Raw genomic sequence first — 17,524 nt, forward strand, 5'->3', positions numbered from 1 at the left:
TTTTTGCTAGTCAGTACCTTTGGATATATTACCGTGTTTCCCCGATAAGAAGACACTGTCTTATTATTTTTTTGGACAGAAAAACACCAGAGGGCTTATTTTCAGGGGAGGGCTTATTTTAATGAACATTGACAGCAATTTTAATAAACAGGTAAATGTGAACAAAAAAATGTACCTTTATTCAATAAGCAAATTACTGGGGAAGAACAGGATGACGCGCTCACTGCTGCAGCTCTGATTGGATGCAGCTCGGAGCGCGGCGTGCGTGCGTGAGTTTGGAGGGGGAGACGGTGCATACAGAGGGTACTGTAATGTAGCATGTAGCGCAGGGGATCACCTTCACTACAGTAGCAATCTCAATAGGGCTTATTTTAGAGGAATCTTACACAGTAAGGGGAAGGCTTATTTTCGGGATAGGTCTTATTATTGGGGAAACACGGTAGGGTGCTTAGTAATTGTTGGCCACAAAGATACACCTGTCTTCTGGTGGTGATTTTTGTCACCCTTAACTAAACTGGCCCTTGAGAGAGAGGAGTTTCATCTGTCACCAGACCCATCCTCTGTAACTTTGCAGCTGTTCTTCTCTCCCTTGGATTCAGTGGTCACCACCATGCTGTGGCAGAAACTGAAGAATCCAAGTGAAAGATTTTGTTGGGAGAAGCCTAGTTTGTTAGAATATAAATCACTTTTATTTATTACTCTATAGTCTCTTGACAGCATTCCTTTGCATTTATTAATAAGGCAGATATTTTTTGCCCCATGGAAGCTGAGGTTCAGAGACACTAATGATTTGTCCATGGGCAGGAAGCGGATGTGGCAGAGCTTGAGCTCAGACCTCTGTCCTTATTGTTGGCCTTCCACACCTTCCACTGATCCACGCTGCCATCTTCTGAAGGTTTCTGCATGTTACCTATCCAACCAAAACAGGAATTTTAATTCTACATAATTAGAAACCCCGGTTTTCTTTGAAACTCAGCTCCGATGCCACTTTCTCCAGCAGGAGGCCTTTACAGGTCCCTGCAGCCTTGCCTGGAAGCTCTTCTTCCTTCATATTTTGCCATGCCAATTTATGTGCCTGTTATCTCCTCCACTAGGATCAGGGACTGGTTGTTCATTCTGTTTTCTGTCTTGGGCTCTTAGGGCAGTGCCTGGCACATAGTAAGCTCTTAAGAAATGTTTATTGATTGATTATGGTCAACATACTCACCTGAGCTCATCTTTCTCGTCTTTTAGAAGCTGTGTATTATAAAAACTACAAAGCAAAATCTTACAAATGAGGGACAAAGTGACTCACAGGCATGTGTTTTTTAAAAATCCAAACTAGGTTTTTATGATCCACTTTATAAAAGTCCTATTCACCCAAGCATTCTAAAATACAGTTATTTAGTGATTTTATGATTCTTTGCCATTTTTACGAAGGTAATTAAAATTCATATATTTTGGTATTTCTGGGAAAGAAATGAATTAGCCCTAGGTTTAGCCAGAATAGGCATGTTAATGGAATTCAGTAATATAGGTGACATTGATAGTTAATACCTGATATAATAACAGCTATTTACTTCATAACTGTTTAAAAATGTGTGTGAATATCTCATTTGCTCAGTACTTCTTTTTCACTTTTTTCTAAACAGGTCTAATCTTTTTTGATCAGCCAAGAAATATCCACGGCTTCCTCCCCCACAACAAATCTGATCATGGGGTGAAAAGGGCATTGAATCTTACAGAATTATAGTCTTTTTAAAGAAAAAAGTAGTCATTGTTTCCCTTTATAGTGTAACTTAAACTAGTTTTAGAAAATAAAATATCTAAGGTATTCTAAGGGAATTTGAATTGTGATTTAGAGCATAGTGACCATTTGTATTGGTCACCAGTGGGTGCTTTTAGAATTCACGAGGGTTCCATAAGTTTGTTTTTTAAACGATTTAATAATCTCACGTCACTTTTTTTGGTAGATCAAATCTCTTCCTTATAATTGCTTATGTGGGTGTTAAATAGCATAGATTCTTGCACATAATAGGTTGGTTTTCACTGTTTGTGGTCGTTATGTTCTTACAAAGTCACCATGAGCCCTGAATCGGGGCTCCTTGGGGAAAATCCAGGTTTAGGTTCCTGGACACAGCATCTCCACATGAGCATTTTGTGTTTCCCTGAGCAGCCTCACTTTACAGATGACTGAATTTCTTATTCCTTTTTCTAGATATGCCTGAAGGAAGCTTATCTGGGTCCCTTACAGCCTGCTTGTGCTGAGGAATGCTTGGGGGCCATTTCATTTATTGATTGATTGGGGGGTGGTGGGGAGGCTTTTTAAATAGCAAAATCACCAACAGAAAGCACAAAAAAATGCGAAAAATGAAAAACATGGCACCGATGGGAGTGAGGTGGGAGCTGAAACAAGAAGGCCAAGCGTTTGGCATTAGCTGGGAATATGTACCCCCTCGAGGCTTTTTGCTTTGAGCATATTGCCAGGAAAGTGTTGCAAGGACTGATTTTTGTGGGTGCAGATATGGAATCCTCAAGGAACTGTAGTTTGTTGACTCAGAATTGTCTGTCTTTTGCTTTTGTTGTATTTAAATCAGTGAAAGTTGTTAGACAGAAATGGTCTGCGTGAGTGTCTGTGGCAGATAACTATGTGAATGAGTGAACGAATGATGACCAGCCTTTTGGTAATGAACCTCTCTCTGTTTCACTAGGCCCCATCTTGGGTACACACTACCATTAGACCCCAGGACTTGCACTTGAAGCCTTTCCAGATGAGTGGTTATGTTCTTCTGACCTATCCCAGCTGTGCATCCCTTCCATGCATGATTATAAGACATCACAGTAAAAAAAACCATTCAAGATCAGTATAATGCAAATTAACCAGCGTCCTATACATATGAATTTGTGTATATGGTTTTGTTTTTTTTAAGTTACTTGCCTTGCAAAATAAGAGATTTGGGCAAAAAGATCCATCCCCAAAGTCCTTTTCAGCTTCTGTGTGTTTTGTTATAAACTTTGTTAATCAGAGCAACCTTCCTGTTGTCTTGTCCATTGCCTTGTTTTGAAGGCATGTTAGGTTTGGAGATTTACACTCACAAGGCTATGAAACTTTATAAAGATAAATTTATGTCACTGCAAATTAATGTACCTAGAAAACATACAAATCGCATGTGCTATGAAAACTGAAAGCTGTTTTAATGAACTTTTAGGGGCTTGTTAAGAAGGGGTGAAATTAATTCTTAAAATTGTTCTAAGAGTAAGTTGCTATAAAGAGAAATATAAAAGTTAAAAAAACAAATTTTGATTAAGTTGTTTGGGCCATTCTCCCACAGAAATGATATGTGGTAAGTTTTGTAAGTTAACCCATGTTTTGTATATAATATAGCTGACTTATAGTAGTACTAGCACTTGCCTCAATTCTGGGAACAGAGGACAGTGGACAAAGGAGAGTTTCTTTGCCTTTTCTTGGGTATAGGAGGCAAAATTTCAGTCAAATTTGTCAGCCTCTCCCTTTTATTTCTGTATTTTTCTCAGTCTTCTGATGCCTCTCTCCCCCTGATGTTGCCAGTCACCCACATTGGTTGTCTGTTCCCCTTCCAAGTGTTTCATTGTTTCATACTCCCAGATTACCTTCCTCTCCACACACCCCCCCCCCCCTCACCCCCCCCCCCCCCCCCCCCCCCCCCAACCCGTTGCTGTTCCTATTTTACAGCACATCTAAGTGTTAGGAAAAAAACAATCTGATTAAATGATTAAACGGATCAGCTCAGACCTTAAAAAGGTCACGTACAAAAGGTATAAGTTGTAATTCTGCAAGAATTGTGTCAGCAAGTCTAAAACCTAGAATGAGCAGAAACTTAGAAAAAATAATAAGGTCGATGTTGGCTGTATTTGTTGAAATAAAAATGAAAGGCTGTGCTTGAGACAGATGGCAGAGAATACCTAGCTACTTAAGAAGGACAGCCCATCCTTTACAGGTGAGGATTGTCCCCAGAATCTGAGGATTCTGAGCTGAAAGGGATCTTCTCTGATGCCCTCATTACTGAAGCCTCAGATTAGAGAGTGACTCGCCCAAATTTCTCTTGGTGATAATTGTCCAAATTGACATTCATGCCCAAGACCTGAAATTTCTAACTCCATGAAGGATACTAGAAAACCAAGATAAATGAGGAAATAGTAGAAGACACCTTTCATTTAATTCAGCAAATTTTTGGATATGTACTGCATACAGAACATTGAAACATAGGCATAATTTTATTATCATAAGAGGCTTAATCCTTAATCCATTACAGGATCCTTTTCATTAGTTCTTGGACCTCTGCTAAGGACAGACCATTTCTGTGTAATCCGTTTTTCTTGCTTTTGATGGGAGTAGGGTAGTAGAGTAGAGTGGGTAGGGCTCCTTCCTGAAGTTACTTTAACATTTCCCTCTGCCCTTCCGCACCTCCCCATGGACATGTTGTCTGACAGGGCTCCCAGTACTGGGCAACTGCCCTGGGGATTGTGCCTTGAAAGATTGTGCCTCTTCAACATTCCTTAAGTGCAAAGCATATCCTGGCCAAAAGAGACTAATTTTACTGATCTATTGATTTCTGTAAATTCAAAAAGCTATAGATTAGATTATTTCTCATAGGATACTTGTAGATGAAGACAGTCATTGAGCTTTTTTTGTTAAAAAGAACCAAAAAAGAACCCTTAAGTTTTATGTGTGTGTGTGTGTGTGTGTATACATATACATAGCCTCATTGAAACCTTGTAGCTATTACCATCCTAATGACTAGAGAAAGTAACCCTTTGTTTTGAGTTAGAAATAGGAGAGAGTACATCCCTGTGACTTTTAAGCAGTTTTAGATAAACAAGAGTCAGTTTTGTGATAATCAGACAGATGTTTGTATTACTTACACTATTTAAAACTTTGTAGTACCATCTTATAATACAAGTTAAAAGTCGAACAAAATACCAACTAGCAGATTTTTTCTCTGGTATTTTTCCCCTTCTACTGTTAGTCATTCTGTCCCCCCAGTTCCCCAAGCATTTTATATTGTTGGTCTTCAAGGGAATTGGAGTCATAATCAGTATGTTAATCATTAAAGACACTTCAGGGTAACAGCTGGTCTTTAGATGATATTCTTGGTTGATAGAACTCACTGTATCAAAGCTTAATAAATGCAAATATTTCTTTCTGAAATAAGCCTTTCCATTATCTGGTGACCTGGCTACTTCATTGACTGTTATGTGGTTCAGTATGTTCACATAATGAAAGATTTATTTCTCTACGAATTCACCCAAGCATAGGTTTCAAAACAGATGGAAAAGTTGAAGTTTTAATTTTGAAAGACACTTCTCTTGTTCCTTTCATTCTGTCCTGTTTTTTGAGTATTCAGTTTGTAGATGACAGAATATAACCAACTGTCATGGATGTAAGACCAGATGTGTCCTTACAGTGATGGGGGGAGGTGGGGAGGTGGTGCAGTGTCCTTGAATGGGCGGGGGGGGGGGGGAGAAAGGAAGTCCACATTAAAACAATTTAAAGTTGTTTTAAGAAGTTATAAAGTATTAAAGCAGTCATTTTCTATTCAACGAAAAAAAAAATCAGTTGATTTCTGTTTACTTAGGAAAGGGGGAAAAATGTAAGTTAAGGGGAAAATGCATAAACTTAAAAGGCAAATAGTTTTTAAATTGACAGATTACTGTAACTGGATAGCACCTTGTGTTATGATCTCATGTTTGGGACAAAGTATCCATGGACTTAAATATATTTCAAAGTACTAAACTGAAGAAAAAAATCAAATTTTGGAATCTGAATATTTATTTTCCCATTATGCTTTCCATCAACAACTTTTTTTAAACTTTTAAAAAAAGGTTTCATAAGTAAGAATGAGGGAAAATTTATCAAGTTTCTCTATTCTCTGATCCACTTTAATGGTATTAGGATTTTTTTTTATTGTTTTACTTCAAGGATGAAAATGTGCAGAATGGACCTATTCTGACTTTCCTTGTCTTGCTCAGGTCAACAAGCAAGTTTTGTGTAGTTGTTTTTTAATTTAGTAGCAAAAAACAAGCTATTACTTTCCATGATCATTGAAAGTGGCTTAATCATTGTAAATGATTGCTCAAATTTATACACTGACTTGAAGAATTACCATGTAGAATTATAGATTGACTTAGGTTGCAACATCTTAAATTTCCATAATGAAAACTAACCAAAATTTAATTTTGCCACTATTGTTTTAGACTACAAACATTTATAAAACTCCAATAATACACACTAAAAATTTAAATAATATTGTGTAGTTTCTCAGTTTATCCATTTCTGAGGCCAACTGGTTGATTAATATTTGTTAGTCTTGTTGAATTTGTTTCTACAGGACCCAGACTCATTCATCACCATTTCTGCTACCATCCTGGTGTGATAGAAAGAGGCTGACTTTAAAATCATGAGGTGGGGCTTTAGTCCCAGCTCTGCTATGAACTCTGCACCCTAATTTCTTTTTTTTTTTTTTTTAGCAGTTGGGGTTAAGTAACTCGCACAAGGTTACATGGCCAGTTATTTCTGGGTGTGGTGCTAAGTATCTGAGCCTGGATTTGATCCCCAGGTCATCCTGACACTGGAGCTGGTGCTCTTACTCGCTGAGCCACCTGGCCTCCCCATGCACCCTAGTTTCTTTACCATTAAAATGAGGGGGTTGCTACCAAGGTGATCTCTAGGGCCCCTTCTTACTTTCAAGTTCTGGGCCTCCGAGTCAGAGCTACTTTTTGATGTGTAGAATGAATTTTAGCTGATAGCTACCATCACCCCTCTTCTCTGTTTAGGAATTATAATTAAATTATAACTTGGTGAAAATTAAAATGTCCCTAAGCCTTGAATGACTTTCTCTGAAGACTTTCTCTTGAAGACTAATTACTCTGGGAAGTATTTGGCACTCATGACTTGTTTTTAGTGTTGTTGTTGACAAACTTCCCAGGATGTACTTGTGGAAGCAGTATATCACCTTTGAGAAAGACACTACCTGAACCAAGCTATGATAGTATCAGTGGATCATAGATTGAGAACTTGGAGGCCATCATTCCCCTCTTATAGATGTGGAAACCAAGTCCTAGAGATGTTAAGTGAGGGAATAAGTATCAGATACTCTGACTTCAAGTCTGTTCCTCTTTCCACTCTGAAGGACTTGAATGCTTTTAATTCAGTAATTCATCATCACACGCATTGAAGGGTTTTTGTTGTCACTGTTTGAAATGAAAGACACAGGAGACATAGTAGTCCTCTGCAGTGTTCAATTTGTAGGATCATAGGATTTAGAATTGTAAGGGACCTTAGAGATCACGTCATCCAAATAGAAAAACGGTATTGTAAGTTACTCCCCCCCCCAAAAAAAGTTCATTGTCTTTGACCCTAATATTTCTACTTTTGGGAAACATGGTCTCAAGTGATACTAAAAATACAAAAAAGAGCTATCTGCGCAGAGATTTTCATAGCAACAAAATTAAAAAAAAAATAAATGTTTGACAAATGGGGGAATTGTTAAGCAAATTGTGGTACATCAGTGTTAGAGAATTTTATAATAAGTCCAATACACATGAGGAAATTCTGCAAAGAATCCACATTAATTGGAACAAAAAGAAGATCAGTGCACAAAAATGAATGGATCAAGAATCCAAAAAGATCCTAGAGAGAGTAAATGGGAAAATGTTATGATAACCTCAGGGATAGGGGTTCACCCTGTGATTTCGTTGGTAAAAGAAATTTACAGAAGGAAACTCCTTCCACCAATGTAGAGCGCCACTTCTTCTGACTGTCATAGTCTTGGAGAACTATCTTGAGGGGATTGAGAGGTAAGTGAGTTGTTTAGAGTTACACAGTTTATGTCTCAGATGAGATTTGAACCCAGGTCTTTCTGGCTTTGAGGCCAACTCTCTAGCCAATGTGATATACTGCGTCTCATTATGGTACTTCTTTGTGCTTGCAAATTGATACTGTGATTTTTTTTTTTTAACTTGGAAATGAAATATAGTTGTTACTAAGCAAGTCTAGTTGTTTGTATTGATGGGCAGTGTTTTTTTAGTAAAATGTTTAATAAAAAATCTAGGCTGTCTAGAGGGAAACTGACACCCCTCAAGGTCAACTGCTTTGGCCAAGGTCATACAGCTAGTAAATGGCAGAGATGTGATTGGAATCCAGGTCTTGGCTTTCTTTCCACACACTGTTCAAGAGTTCATACTATTTAGGACCTGCTTCTTGTGAAGACAATCCTATAATCTCATGTTCTACAAAAAGAATGCGACCTTTTCTCTGCCTTGCCAATCTGAGTGTGAGATCAGACTATACTTTTCTTGGGAAACAGCTGTGTGTTGAGTGTTGTTGGGGTCCAATAGAAATGAAGAGGTGTCTCCCTGGTCTCAAGCTTAGTCTCCCTGGAGAAAGAAGATGAGCCCACATGAAAGGTCCAGTGCTAAACTGATCAGATGCTACTGTTTTATGTTCCATGTACCCAAGAGAAGATTAGGCCAGGGTATAGTCTAGATCCCACATGAACTCACAACCCACAGTTTAAGAAGTGCCTAAGGAGTTGTGAATGGAAAAACTTTAAGAAGCCCTGGTCTAGGAAAACTTAGAAGTGGGATGTGGCCTGAACTGAATTTAGAAAAGGATTGAAGGAGCATGACCAGAGCCCAACCAGAATAGACCATAGGTTCTTGCAGAAAGGCTGGAGAGCTTGCCCAAGTTCCCATGGACAGAAGTGGGAGAATCCCTCTCTGACAGGGGTAGGAGGATTTGACGACCTCTGAGGTCTGGATCATGCAGGTACCATGTTTCCCCGATAATAAGACCTATCCCGAAAATAAGCCCTCCCCTTACTGTGTAAGATTCCTCTAAAATAAGCCCTCTCCCGAAAATAAGCCCTATTGAGATTGCTACTGTAGTGATGGTGATCCCCTGCGCTACACATCCCCGTCCCCCCCCCATGAAACGCACGCCGCGCTCCGAGCTGCAGCAGTGAGCGCGTCATCCTCTTCTTCCCCAGTGATTTGCTTATTGAATAAAGGTACATTTTTTTGTTCACATTTACCTGTTTATTAAACTTGCTGTCAATGTTCATTAAAATAAGCCCTCCCCTGAAAATAAGCCCTCTGGTGTTTTTCTGTCCAAAAAAAAAATAAGACAGTGTCTTATTATCGGGGAAACACGGTAGTAAGGATCAGGGGCAGGCAGAGGTTATTTAATTGTCAGAGCAAAACTTCTTGTGGTAACAAAGAACTGGAAAACAAAGGAAGATGCCCCTTAACTGGGAAGCGGCTAGATGAATTGTGGTACATAAATGTGATGGAATTAGAGAATCATTGGAAGATAGATTAACTGATGCAGAATGAGGTCAGCAGGATCAGAAAACTGCATAGTGACTACAACAGTATAAAGGGAGAGAATTAAAAACAAACCAACCACACCAGAGAATTGTGATGTCCAAGCTTGGCCCTAGAGTTTTTGTAGAGATGGAAAGGCTGTGGGAATGCAGCATCACATATATACTCATATTTGGGTCATGTGCTGATTCTTCCAGATTTTTCACTACAAAGAATGGTTCTCTGGATAGGGGAAAAGGAAGGAGCTGTATTCAGAAATAAAGATTATATATAAACCAAATTGTTTTTAAAACAATAAACATATATTAATAGAGACTACTCAAATCTCATCTCTTTCTTGAAACTAAAATACCAGGGGAAGGGACCAGGGATCTGGTCCTGTTGGTGTTTATATTCTGCACAGGGACACAGGATGGATGTCTGGATGAATTTAATGACAGATTCAGGTTAGATGATGGGAAAACATTGTTATATGCTATACTAGAATAAACTATACCAAAAGAGATTATAGAACAATCATTTTTGGTAATTTGTAAGATTTTGGTTAGACTGGGGACCTCGGATTTGTATTTCTTGTAAGTAGTGGCTCATTTCATTACTTTTTCCTTTTTTTTTTTTTTTTGCATTTTTTTGGAAGGCAATTGGGGTTAAGCAACTTGCCCAACTTGCTAACACGGCTAGTCCTCTTTGTGTGGGTGCCAAGTGTCTGAGGCCGAAACCGAACTCAGGACCTCCTGACTCTGGGGCCAGTGCTTTACTCACTGCGCCACCTAGCCGCCCCCATTTCATTACTTTATGAAGAGTGGTGAAACAGATCCTAGATTAACTGAGTATGTAACAAAAGACAGTTTTATCTTCTCATCTCCATTTCATAACCATGACTTACCCCTGAGTCTGGCTTGGCACTGCTCTTCCTTGCCCCCACCCAGTAGGTCTCTTCTCTTTCTTCTTTATCTTTATCTCACCTCCTCTTTCTTTTTCATTTTTCTTCCCTTTCTCTTCATTTTTGCCCATCCCATTTCCCTACCAATCTTCCTCTTCTGATGCAGCTTAATAGGGAACTAAAGTACCCATTTTTGGAAAGGGTGGTGGTGGTATATGTTTTAATATATTATATATTAAATGAAATGTTGCGTTACCTGATACGACTTCTCACATTTCTCTAAAGGGATAAGTTTATTTTTTCTTCTACTCTTGGGGTTTGGAATGGGTGTTTTTGTTTTGTTTTGTTTTATGGGTCTGGGCCCTAGAGAGAAAAAAAGGTTCTCCCACTGTTCTCGAGGGGTTTGTCATCATTCCTCAGGAGCAGTTGGGATACAATGTGCCATGGGAGCAGATAGAATTTGCTTCTGCAGACAGCTTACTTGGTGATTTCTTTTTCTTCCAGACTTTGCATCTCTGCTTTTTATCTTTTTCGTTCTGCCACATTCATGATCACCATCACAGCTGGTTTTAGCTCCTGTCTTGAGAAGAGCATGTCTCAGGATTTCCTTGATACAAAAAAATGCGACCCTCAGAGCAATTGTGGTCAACTACCTGGATTTTATTCCAAGTTTTATTAACTAACAACTTTTCTATTCTGGAAAGTGTCAGAAAAACTTTAATGAAATATTTTCTCATCTTGGGCAGAGTATCATTTGATGTGGGAAGTGGGGAGGGTAGGAGTGGGGACCTTGATTTTTCTGCATTTTATGGTCATAAAGTGCAGTATGAGCCTGAGAATTTATGTTTTATTTTTCTTGTTTGAAGTTTGACTCCTTGGAGGGAGTAGCTAATTTCCCTAAACTGTTTTAAATGTCCAGGTATCTAATTTTTCCTCTGCCTTGAAATTGACATTCAGATGCTTTATATAGAAATATAACTGCAATTGAAGCAGTCTGCTTCAGGGTAGTAGAGGATATGAATAAAGCATTCATAGGCTTAAATAAAGAATGATACTATGAATTAATTAGGATATTGTAACAGGGCCAGCAAAAAAAAAAGCGTTCTTTAAGATGGTAATTAATTTCTTTGTTAGTAGTGATTGTAGCACCAGAAGGAATCTGTGCCAAATTAAAGCAGGAAGTGAGTATAATTAAACTGCACTTAGATCTTCAGGTTCATTGTGTCTTGACATAATATGAAGATTTATTAGGAGCTTTTATTTATTCAAGAAAGACAATGCTGTCCTCCTACTGAAAGAGTCAGCTGGAATACAATTCAGACTTTTCCCTGTGTTTGTTTTATTTTGGCATTTGGGGTGTGTGTGTGTGTGTGTGTGTGTGTGTGTGTGTGTGTCCCGGTCCATGGTCCATGTCCCAACACCCCCCTCCCCCCAAAAAAAGGGGGAAAGAAAAAAGCCCTTCAAGATATCCAGAAAGAATATTAGTTAGCAGAGTTTGGCCATACATTTAAAATTTTTTTTTCCTCTAGCATCATGAGGTACCCTAAAAAGTATCATCCCTAGAAGAAATGTGGAAAATTTCTATTAGTCAAAAAGTATAGCGTGTGTGCATGCATGCGTGTGTGTGTGTGTATCTTTGCATCTATTAACCTCATTGACTTTTATCTGCTAACTAGAATTTTAAGGAAACTTAACTATGAAAATTTTTTTCAATGAGTTTCATAGATTCTAGAGTGTGAGCTTTGTTTGATGGGGGGGAAATGTGTTTACTCCATAGAAAGTTCAAATTGGAGCTATTTATACCAACATTTCTCTCTTTAGCATGCTGATTACCAAAGTTTACTTTTCCACTCAACAACAATGAAAATGTTCTGAAAAGAAGCCAGACTGACTTTCTTTGTGTAGGTTGTTGGGCAAAAGAGACCCTGTCAAAATTCTTACACCTTTCTAACTTCCTCTTAAGAGCTGGAGCCACACTTTTGTCCTTAAATGCAAAAAAACCAAAAAACTTCTTTGGCTTTTCTAGGCATAGATCCAAGTCCTTCATGTACTTGGTGACAAATATGAGCAGACAATCCTTGACCAGTTTTTATTTTTCTTTGAAATGTTTTGCCTAGTCATTCATTTAGGTTTTGGCTTTCTTTGAAGCTCAGTTCATGTATATGTGGAGCCTTTGGATTTTAACTTCGAGAAATAAGTATTACAGTTATGAAAAGTGGCTTGGACAAGCTTCACTTCTGCTATAGATCTTTGTAAGGTTAATGTACTTTTTGTTGAACTTCTGTGACTTTATCCTTGATGGGTTTCTCCCCAAAGAAATAAAACATAACAAAAGCTTCTTGATGATGTTGGTGACTGGCAGATAATCCATGTTTTATAGTGTGTACAGTATGTAATTAAGAACTTCTGTGGGGCAAATGTACCCATGGAATTCCTGGGAGAGTTTTTCGTGAGTGCACCTCCCCCCCTTTCCCCCCCCAGGTCTATACAGTGATTTCATTGTGAAATTTCTGAGCCACAAGTTTGGTGGAACACTTAGGCATTATCTTGCTTTCAATTAAATGTGAGCCTGACTTGTTTGATTGGAAAAGAAGGCTTTGGGGATATTTTCTTTTCCCCTCACTGCCCTTGTTTGCAGGGGAAAGTAGAATATTCAGACATTTTACCATCCCACTCCTTTTTTCTTTATGCTTCTTAATACACAGAGACATATGTTGAGTGCATTGAGTTCTAGCCGAGGCTGTCCTTGGATTCTTCTGTTGTCCCATCCAGCAGAGTTCACCAACAGTCTGGAAGGACTCGGCTGAGGCCAGTGAGCTCTCTCAGTGCGGTGGGGCTCGCGTGCCATTTTCCACTTTACTTATAAACATCTTTTAGAAATGTGCTTAATCTCCAGGGGCAAAGCTACTCAAATTGACTGAATAATTTAAAGACTCATATATTTACCTGTTATGTATTAATTTTTAAACTTGCCTTTTCATGTGCATGTAGGGAGTGAGCGGTCCCCACTCTGCTGCAGAGCGGCCTGTGGCCCTGCGCATGCCATTTAATGTCTCTAGGCTCTACATTTCCTTCTCTGTTCCTTGATGAGAGAAGGGTTTATACTAAATGGTCCCTAGGAAACTCTGACATTGTAGAAGGTAAGCTCCTTGAGGTCAGGGACTATCTCATCTTCTCTTTGTATACCCAGTGCCTGGTGGAGTTCTGAATAAATGTTTGTTGTATTGTGATTTCATGTTTCAAAGGAAACAAATGTTCCTTGTTGATCTATGTAAGCATATTGCAGGGAGAAAAAAGCACTAGCTTCTATCAAGCAGGATCTTATAAACAACTGTATATTGTTTAAATTCAATAAATAAAGCTAACATGAAGAGAAAGTAATTTATCTTTCAAGTCTCTGGAAGCTCTGGCTCTTCAGTTCCTTGTTAGAGTTTTTAATTGGATTTTTAGCTACATTCTGTTTTTCCTTTACAAGTATTAGTGACATGGTAACTATTAGAAGAACACCTTCTATAAATTACATAAATTGGAAGTCATTAAGAAACCTGCTGTTTGTAGTGCTTAAGCTGCACAGTTGCAATCTGTGAATTTGGTACGTGTTACAATGACATCTCAGCAGTTGTCATTGGTGCCATCTGTCAAGTAGGTACATACATGCATAAAAGGTTGAGTCCAGCATCTTTTGAATCTACAGAGTTATAGTAAAAGACACAATTATTATATAATATTAGAAAGAGGAGTTGTAAATATATTAAAACATACAGGAAATAATTTATATATTTTTATATTTATAGACATATTTTTACAAGATAATTTATAATATGCTAAAAAAAATTTGGGTTCCACCTATATGTATTCATTTTAAATACTATGTATGTATACTATTTTTATGTGTATAGTCATATCTTAATTGCTGGCAAGCTTAAATGTAAAACAGGTTTATCATCCGATTTTTGAAAAGTAGGAAAGGGAAAGGGGTAAAAGCTGTGTCCTTACCTGTGTAGCTTCATGAACTTCAAGAGATAATGTAGGACTTCTAGTCTCTTTTGCTGTATTTGAATGAAAGATGCATTCCTTTTGGATATATCCCAATTTTTTTTTTACTAGAAAATGTGGATGAAAAAACGGGACATTTTATGGACTGTATCCTATTGACTCAAATATGATTTGGTCTTCCTTTTGAGAAATAGAATTTAATCTGAAAATAACAAGTAAATTGATCTTTGACCAGGGTAAATGCCATCAGACATTCGGGCTCGTTCACTTGGCCTCCTCATGGGATTGACCCTGATTAATAGACTACTTATTTCTAGCAGGATGAGATATTTTATAACCAGAGGGGAATTTTTGATGATATTCTAGGCATCAAACCCTTTGTTGAGGAATTGTGGTTTGGAGGGAATAAACCACATAAGTTGTAAGGACCTCACTGGTTTTGGTTCTTGACAGTTTTTCAGATATATATACCCAGTTTTAAGTGGTCAGTGTTGCTAATTCTGAAATAAAGCACATTTCTTTGTCATTTTGTTTCCTTGGTTTCCAAAGTAGAGCCTTCACTGCCATTCCTTCATTCTTACACCAGCAGCTTGGTGTAGTAAAAAAAAGGCACACTGGATTTTGAATCAGAGGACCCAGGTTCAAATGTGTCTCTGCCAGTTAGTACATATGTGATACTGGGCTTAAAACTGTTTTTCTCATCTGTAAGAAGAGCAAGTTGGATTAGAAAATCTTTAAGTTATAAATCTACGATCCTAAGCAATGTTTAAAAAAAAAAGGTGAATAACAAGATTGGTTATTCAGCTGTCTTTAAGATGTGAACTTATGGAAATATGAGTAAGAAAACTGAAAACTCATTTAAAGAAACTGACACTCATTGTATATCATGGTATACTGCTGAGCACTAAGGAAGGTCAGAGTGAAAAATGTGACAAATCAAGAAAACTAGCCACCTGTTGTTGTGTATATGCAGCAAAACATTAGTTTTTGTGTTTTGTTTTATTGCAGACTCTAAAAAATTCAAAAAGTCTTTGCTCCCTTGATTATGAAGATGATGATGATGATGATACCCAAATGAAGACAATTGTGTCCTCCCCATGTGACTCAAATGACCTCATGAGCATCATCACCCCTGGTTCCAGTCCAGTGAAAGAGCAGCTGGATGAAGTTAGACATCACGGACCATGCCAAATTGGCTTCAGCACAAGGGATTGTACGAAAGCAGCTGCAGGATGTGAAAGCGATGAAGAAGACCCCAGTGACTGCGAGAGCACCGAGGAGGGCATATTTCCTCTGGACTGCGGGGACCTAGATCTAGAGCAAATCGAAAACAACTGAGTCAGTGCTAGAGTTGGGGGTTAGAATCAGTGAGTTCTCCTAAATTTCCAATGATAGTGGATTGCCTTTGCCATGTGTAATCCATATCCCCAGACTTCTATAGTGGCCATTTGGGGGGAGGGGGTGCTGTGTTTAAAAAAAAAAAAAGCCAAAAAAAATTCAGGTGGGGGGAAATGGGAAAGGAAGTGATATCACCTGTTTATAGTCTGTTAATCAGTATATGGACAGAAAAAAAATAGGTTAAATGTTATTTTGAACATTAAGGAGTAATTTTGATTAAAATTTTCCTAACAAAAGTATTTTGCATTTTTATGGCTTTTACAGTTGTGGAGAAAGCTTCTCTATTTTGAAATGAATTTTCTGAAGGGCATTTTATTAAAGTCAGTCTGCCTACAGTGATTCTATTGCGGGTATTCGTTCCTTTTGTTCAAATGCTTACTGGGAAAAACTGAGTTATGTAATATAATTGTCAACAAACATCAGGTATCTGGTGTTTTTGTTGACACTTCCAGTCTCTGGTTGACACTTGGTCAGAAGTACTTGTCCATCATTACATAGAGTGATTACAAAACCTCTTGAATGGAGACATTTTCCCCCCTACATTCAGACTTTTTGGTCAGAAACGTAGTGGTGACCTTCCAGGTTTAATATTTCCCCAGCTTTCACTACTTGAATCTTTTCTAGCCTGAAGCCATGCTAATTCCAGTGGGTTAAAAATTCAAGTAGCTTCCCGGCTTGGTGGTCAATGTTATGTTTTGGTGCTTCAGAAGAATGTATGACAAAGAGCACTTGAACTTTTAGACAGGGGCTTTGTAATGCAATGATCAGTTCCCCAGGAGGTGATCCCTTGAGCAATACTAGACCGAACCTAGTCCTTGAATTCAATAAAAGACTTTTTGCTTTGCATATGTGGCTTTCTGCTTATTAATTTGGTTTAAATGCTACTTCTTTTAAAAGTCCCTGGTGATTACTTGACCTCCCCTGGGCTTTGTTCAGCCTAAGAACAAAGCATGTATTTTTATTTTCACTTTTAGAACAGGGCCCTGCCCAAGACGGACAGCCCTTGAGCTCAGCCCAAAAGTCTCTGAAGACTATGAAATTGGGGGCAGTGATGGGAGGAGGGGGAATAGGGTGGAGTTTGAGGGTTGGAGATGGTTGTTGGTGGGGGTGTGTGGACCATTAACAATCTCTGGAAAATATTTCTTGATTATCAAAAGAAAATGTGAAGAATCATCATTGACACACATTTTTATTTTCAGGTTAAGGATGAAAATGTTGTGAAGGTGATAAGTGACCCCTCTTTTAAGGTGGTCTTTAACGTGGTTGAATCCTCAGTGGTGTTAAAATGGGTGGGAAGGTCAGAAGTACCCGTGACATAATTTCTGATTCAGTCTACCACACAAGGCTTCCTTCCTGTTTTGAAGAAGAAGAGAAGCACTTATTTATACACCAAGATTTTAGCAAGATCGTTAGGTTAGAACCAGAAGCTTTGTATCTGCTAATGTATTAAAATCAGAAAAATCACTTAGTGGGTAGATGCTGTGACTAATTGAAGAACTCAGCTTTAAGGGAAGTTGGTGAGGGAAATTGCTCATTATATATAACATGGAACAAAAATATATTCTTGACATCACACAAAAGCTTGACTCCAGGAGTTGGACTCTTCAGTGTCACTGAGTTGGCTTCTCCCTCCTCCCTGCCTCCCCATCCCCACCCTCTAGTTAAGCTGCTTCATCTGTGTCACATCTAATGGAGTTTCCATACTACCATGTATCTGAGGCCTGGTTTCGAGCCCAGCTTTCAATTTATCTAACTGATGGGTGAATATTGCCCTAAGATCACTTGATTACTTCAGATTTTTCTGGGTTATTTGATATCTTTTTGGACTTACTTAAATACATTAATATCTTGCATTCATTTAATTTTTCTTGCAAATGAAGCATTTTCTCTCACCACCTCTAGGAG

General features: G+C 38.3%; 1 protein-coding gene across 2 annotated transcripts in view; it reads left to right on the forward strand.

The window, feature by feature from the left end:
* Positions 1-16,465, forward strand: part of FAM53A (family with sequence similarity 53 member A) — a 114,046-nt gene extending 97,581 nt beyond the window's left edge. For both annotated transcript variants that reach the window (XM_069071377.1, XM_069071368.1), the window contains exon 5: positions 15,230-16,465. In XM_069071377.1, coding sequence (XP_068927478.1) covers positions 15,230-15,559 — 330 coding nt within the window. In that variant the 3' untranslated portion in view covers positions 15,560-16,465. The remainder of the gene's footprint in view (positions 1-15,229) is intronic.
* Positions 16,466-17,524: the final 1,059 nt, after the last annotated feature.

The sequence above is a fragment of the Petaurus breviceps genome, unplaced genomic scaffold (assembly GCF_028583685.1).
Source record: "Petaurus breviceps papuanus isolate PSGF00001 unplaced genomic scaffold, PetGlider_PUasm1.0 140, whole genome shotgun sequence".
Lineage (NCBI taxonomy): Eukaryota > Metazoa > Chordata > Mammalia > Diprotodontia > Petauridae > Petaurus > Petaurus breviceps.